Genomic DNA, 6705 nt, shown 5'->3' on the forward strand with positions numbered 1-6705 from the left:
TCAAATATTTCGGGACCAATGATTTATTTTTTTTCATTTTTAGGCTCAAAGTTGAACAAAATGTAGTAATTTAAAATAAAATCATAACCGGAAATTAAATGTCCTACAACAATTGTAGGGGATCTAATTCAAATGCAATTGGGCATGAGCATCTATAGCATCATGCTTTAAGCCCACAGATGATGCTAAAGTAATGGTGATATTTTGCTGGCTTATTTTCCCTACTATAATGATAGCATAGCACACCTTGAGTTTTTTATTTATTTATTAAATTCAATTTAAAAAACCATAAATTTCATTCATAGAATGAATTGTTAAATTATAGCAAATTATTATTATTTAAAAAACACTAGCATTTCACTGCCCTTTTGTCTAACAAAAGGTTTTCAACCGTTAAAAAAACAAAAAGAAAACTTACCTTTTTCTTGTTCTTTTCGGTGACAAAATGAGTCATTCCGTGACATTAGTTAAGTTAGTACTTTGTAGTTTGTAGAGAGGAACACTAACATCTAGATAAATTGATAGTAACCCGTAACGTAACTATCGATCACAGGCAAAGAAGGAACATGACATGATAAGGCACCGATGATTTTTTTTGAACAAAATAGAAGCTACAGTCACACGCTCATTCATCCAGTCACCACCAATCAACCATTCCACATTGGACACAAATCTCCCACAACAGATAAGAGGACCCCACTCTCTCCCATCCAACCACAACCACATCCTCTCAACTCCACCATACCATCCTACTCTCCCACCATCTCTCCCATCCACTCCATCACCAATCTTCATCAAGGACAATCAAGCCGTCAAGCACACCTAGCTCACGTGTTTGCGAAACACCCGAACATACCCAACACAAGATAAATAAACGAGTGAACAATCTTTTTGATCTTTGAATGTTTGAGACACTCGATATATTTCTAAATGTATTGATCACCACCTTAATCAATTATACCCAACACAAGATAAATAAACGAGTGAACAATCTTTTTGATCTTTGAATGTGTGAGACACTCGATATATTTCTAAATGTATTGATCACCATCTTAGTCAATCCAATAATTGATTAAGGTGGTGATCAATCTTATTGTCCACTAGTTGAGATCCGCTAAACCAGAGCTCCAATCTCATGGTCAATTAGCGGGAGGTCGACTAATTCAAGGGATCAACTTCATAATCTACCAACATGAGATTCGTTTAAAGTTAGAACAAAATTATGTAAATGACAGTCACAAAAATTGACATCGAGAAAAGATTCGAGCTTGAGACATCTAAACCACTAAACCAATAAATGTGGACTACAAAGTGTCTACTCCGTCTGTCGCTTGATCTAGCAGTATTTTACAAAAAAAAAAAATATTACGAGTATTAAGAAAAGTTGTTGACATAATACATTTTTTTAAAAAAACATGTAACTATTACTAAATTTCCCATTACGTATAAATGTATTCATTGTTGAATTTTCGAATTTTAATATAATTGATAGTATTAATAAGAGATTTAGTAATTTGTAGATTATCTTATATTATGAAACATTTTTTTTTTGGTTACTCAAATATTTATTTTGTAAATGATCTTATAATTAAGGACATATGAAATATATTATTAATCACTTTAAATAGTCAATTTATCGATAGATAGTATTTTAAATTTACAAAATAGCTGTTTTTTAAAAAATTTGACATTTAAAAACTAGTGAGGAAATATTTGCTCCAAAGAAGAGACGGTTAACGAGAACCACAGGTACCAACACAAACATCATCCATATATCACTCTCTACTTGTTTATCATCTTCCCACATTTTGATTCTAATGGAGTCACGAGTGTTATCACGCGCCACCACACTCTCCTCCCTCCCTCGTCTCAACAAACTTCATCGTGAACACCTCACCAATGGCGCTTCCATCCTCTCCGTGAAATCGATCGGATCAGTTTCTGATGGCGGGAACCTTGTCTTTGGAAGACAACTTCGTCCTGAACTCTGTTCACCGGCTCTTAAGAAAAGTGGTGTACTCCTCCGTCCTTGCCTCGCCGCTGCCGATGATTCCGCCGGGTGAGGTCCGTTTAATCCGTTCTGACTTAAAAATTCCGTCGTGTAACTGTACTCACTAATGTTGTTTTTTTGTTTACAGGGGAGAGAAGGTTGCTCCGGTTGGATTCTTTAGCAAGTATCCGGCTCTTACTACCGGTTTTTTCTTCTTCACTTGGTAAGTCACGCCGATGAAACACTGATACAGACACGAACATAACACTGACCATATATAATAATTAGAAAAATAGTATAATCATATATAATAATTAAAATAAAAATAGTATAATTTATTTAATGTAATCATATGTGTTAGTGTCGGATCATGATACTAATATGTGTCGGACACCGAACACGGCTACAATACCTAAGAGAGTGTCTGTGTTTGTGTTTCTTTTACTCTGTTTTCTCTTTTGTGAAGCTTGTTACTGTAACTGTGTACTTGAGATAAACCACATCGTGTGTGAGTGGTTGTGATCGCTTTAAAGTGTTGAATTTACGTTTTTGTCCTTTTGATATGCAGGTACTTTTTGAATGTGATTTTCAACATCCTCAACAAGAAGATCTATAATTATTTCCCCTATCCTTAGTAAGTTATTAAAATTCGTTTTATATTTCCATCTTGGTCCTGTTCGTTCATGTATTCCATGTCTTATCCTTGTATCTTATTATTTTTTGATTCATTGTATCTTCATGTGCTAAAAAGGACATTATGGAAAAATTAACTAATAGCTTATGTAGTGTTATTGAATTTTTAAAATTTATTATTTTCATTTATTTATATGTTAGTTTAATTGTATGCTACATTTTTTTATACAAAATGTATGTCACGCTAGAATTCAGATTTACCCTTCAAAAAAAGAATTCAGATTTAATTGATCAGTAATGTTAATGTATTTTCTTTTTATTTACACTATCAATCTTTTTTTTTTTTTTGAGGAAGTTTACACTATCAATCAATAATCATTAGATCGCTAAAATAATTGATTTTAATTATATCTACTTTGTCAAGATCACACAATTATATCTACTTTGTAATAAAAAAGAATGTATCTACTTTTTTTACGGATTATTCATATCTAACTTAAAAGTCATTCAAATGATTGTTTATGATGATCAATCGCAAGATAGTAACATTTTTTACATTCAGTTGCATCAAAATTTTCTTCGAATTCTATAATTGAATTTCATTATGCGTATGTTAGATTAGACTTTTATAGTATATGAAATTAAAAAAATTCCTTAGTTTCTTTTCTTGTCATAAGTTTTGTTAACTTTGATTGACTGTGTGTATGTGCAGCTTCGTGTCGGTTATCCATTTATTGGTGGGAGTGGTTTACTGTTTGGTCAGCTGGACCGTGGGCCTTCCTAAGCGCGCAGTAAGTCTCTCGGCCCATAATCCCCTAAACCATGATGATTGCTTAATAGGTCCCTTGAATTACTCAAAATTCGCAAAAACAAACATTAGAAGTTAGACCTGGTCGGTTTCTTAAAAAAAAAAAAAAAAAGTTAGACCTGGTTGGTTTTTTAAGCTATAAAATGTTCATCAGAAGTTACGATCCGATGGGTTGAACAATTCTGAAGGGCCTGTTGAGCAATGCTGGCTACGCCACCACTTTTCTGAATTCACCATGTTATGTTATTAATCGGTTAAGGTTTTTTCATGAAATCAACCTTTTGAGACGCTACTAGTTTATAGTTTCACAATAAATAAGTTAGGCTATTTTACTTGTAGTTCATTTTTCATGAATGATCTATTATATGAACGATAATTATAGTGATATGATATTGTTTGTGTAGCCAATAGACGGCAACCAGCTGAAGTTGCTGATTCCCGTAGCTGTGTGTCATGCATTAGGCCATGTGACCAGCAATGTCTCATTTGCTGCAGTTGCTGTTTCTTTCACACATACCATCAAAGGTGACATAAAACTTTATGATAAAGATATGGAAAGAGATCTACTTTAATTTCTAACTGTGATAATTGAAATTAAACTCGTGTGTTTCAGCTCTTGAGCCATTCTTTAATGCTGCTGCTTCACAATTCATACTTGGACAATCAATTCCCATCACTCTATGGCTCTCACTTGCTCCCGTTGTTCTTGGTAACTTCTTAATTATCTTTTTCATTATTCTTTCAAGTTCAGCTATGATTATCGATACATTTGTTTTAGTTCCACTTACAACAATCCTTCATGTATGCATGAAAAATTGATCATATGGAGAGGAATTTAGTAACTGGAATTTGTAGTAATTTTGTTTGTGACACTTTTCAGGTGTGTCGTTGGCATCATTGACTGAGCTCTCATTCAATTGGCTCGGCTTCATAAGTGCTATGATTTCAAACATTTCATTTACATACAGGAGTATCTATTCAAAGAAAGCCATGGTTAATTATATACCTTCTTCTCCAACTTCATTCCTAGCAAATATACTTAGATTTTTTTTTTATCATATTGTATTATTATTGTTATTAAATAACTCTTTGTGCAGACTGATATGGACAGTACCAATGTCTATGCCTACATTTCCATCATTGCTCTAATTGTCTGCATACCACCGGCCTTAATTGTGAGTGAATTGATTAACATTTCTTATTTCCCATGAATTAATACTTAATCTGTATTAATGTGGATTCTATCATAAAATACTTTGCTCTTGTTTTGGCATTGCATTCTCAATTGTTTCATGATTTGATCCCATAGATTGAAGGGCCTACACTGTTGAAGACCGGCTTCGCTGATGCAATTGCTAAAGTAGGTTTGGTCAAATTCGTATCAGATCTCTTCTGGGTTGGTATGTTTTACCATCTCTACAACCAGGTAAATCCTCATTTTCAATGTAAACAATTTTGGATGATATTAAGCCTGCTGGAACTATATATTATATGTTATATACCTACATTTTTCATTGCCAGGTGGCCACCAACACATTGGAGAGAGTGGCTCCTCTCACTCATGCCGTTGGCAACGTACTCAAACGTGTATTTGTCATTGGATTTTCAATCATTATCTTCGGTAAATATTGTTTTCTTCCATCATATTATTGCACTTTTAAGTTTCACAAGTGTTTATTTACTTATATTGGGTTTCCATTCAAGAAATCTGACATTTTGATTGAATATAATTGCTTGACATAGGTAACAAGATTTCCACCCAAACTGGTATCGGAACTGCCATTGCAATTGCTGGAGTGGCACTCTACTCCTTCATCAAAGCCAAGATCGAGGAAGAGAAGCGAGTGAGTCTTGTTTTCATTTGATTTTTGTATCACAATTGCATAGCAAAATAACCAAATACAACTGACATTATTATCCTTTCTTTTTCTTCTCAGCAAGCAAAAGCAGCATAAGGCGTCAACTTGGAGGATGCTTGCACTGTAAATCATCACAAATTTCCTTCAAAATAATTGACTTTGTTGTTCAGTATTGTACTATCATTGTGATAGCGCGCATTTCATTTTCCTTCTTTATTTTTGTCAAATCTTTCCCCTTGTTCATTCAGAAAACAAGGACTTGCTGATTTGCAGTCTTCTTTTGATGACTGAAAAATGATGTATCCATTATTGCCATAAATAGCTCTTAAAACTATTATCAAAGCTGTATTCATAATCTTATTCATAATATGCACACAACAACACACATGAATGTAGTCTCTGGCTTTCAAAACATAGTTATTCCAAGACATATAAACCTCTTAGTTGGTTGTTGAGTCTCAACACCATCTCATGAACTAAGCACATTGGAATTTAAAATCTTCGGTAACTTTCCAAGTTATTTTTGGGACTTGGGACATAATTTCTCCATTTTTTTGCTTTTCATTCATATCTTCGACTTCAATGTACTTGGTCTCATTGCTTCCATAATTTCTATATGGCATCGTTGTTTGGATCAATGCTATGATCTATATCAAAAAGACTCAAAATACTTATACTTGCCTCGTTAGGGAAAACAGTGACATACAATGACTCAAACCAAAACGTTACAAAACATATCTCTAACCATGAGTTACTCACTCTAAAGCCTCTAAAAAGTCCTCAAAGAGATAGAAAAAATACTATAAAACACTAAAAAAATATCATATGATGAGGTGTCATTAGTATCACCCCATGCCTCCGGTGATTGAGAGTCAATTGTGATACTTCAATCCTATTATGTCAAACCTAAGTTTCAAACAAGGTGGAGTTTGAATTAAAAAGAGGCAAGAAAAGAATCGGAGTGGCTATTCAATTGGATGATAAACTTTTCTAAAGTATGACACATCGGCATAATAGAGGTTTAAGAACAACTTAAGGTTCAATTACAAAGATATAAGTTTTTGTCTAAATTCATGTTTAACATATGTCTAAATTCAGTGGAAAGTTAAAGATAAATGATAATAAAAAAAATGTATCCATGCAGTCTCTCATAATGAGCATGTTGATTTATATCTATTCTTATAGCATTAATCATTTAGTGGAGAATAAATAATAAATTAGGGGTAATATATCTATTCTTATAGCATTAATCAATTCGTGGAGAATAAATAATAAATTAGAGGTAATAGATAAGAGAGAAGCAAGGTTTCAACAGAAAATGATGTGAGATGCCTTTTTTCATTAATTTTTTTATATAAAAAATGAGATGCCTTTTTTCTACTAGATAAAGAGACACCTTAACATGTAAAAGTTGA

The 6705-nt window shown here is 33.1% G+C and overlaps 1 protein-coding gene across 1 annotated transcript; it reads left to right on the top strand.

Moving 5' to 3' along the window:
* The first annotated feature begins 1720 nt into the window (after window positions 1-1720).
* Window positions 1721-5632, top strand: APE2 (Glucose-6-phosphate/phosphate translocator-like protein). Its single transcript, XM_085703932.1, has 12 exons — window positions 1721-2059; window positions 2139-2213; window positions 2559-2624; window positions 3336-3414; window positions 3836-3956; window positions 4045-4140; window positions 4312-4424; window positions 4529-4606; window positions 4741-4857; window positions 4953-5052; window positions 5175-5275; window positions 5369-5632. The coding sequence occupies exons 1-12, from the start codon at window positions 1818-1820 to the stop codon at window positions 5384-5386; spliced, it is 1206 nt and encodes a 401-aa protein (XP_085560058.1). The 5' UTR covers window positions 1721-1817; the 3' UTR covers window positions 5387-5632.
* The last annotated feature ends 1073 nt before the right edge of the window (window positions 5633-6705 follow it).

This window comes from Medicago sativa, chromosome 4 (genome assembly GCF_051527215.1).
Source record: "Medicago sativa cultivar Bolivia chromosome 4, Bolivia_mono, whole genome shotgun sequence".
NCBI classification, from domain to species: Eukaryota; Viridiplantae; Streptophyta; class Magnoliopsida; order Fabales; family Fabaceae; genus Medicago; species Medicago sativa.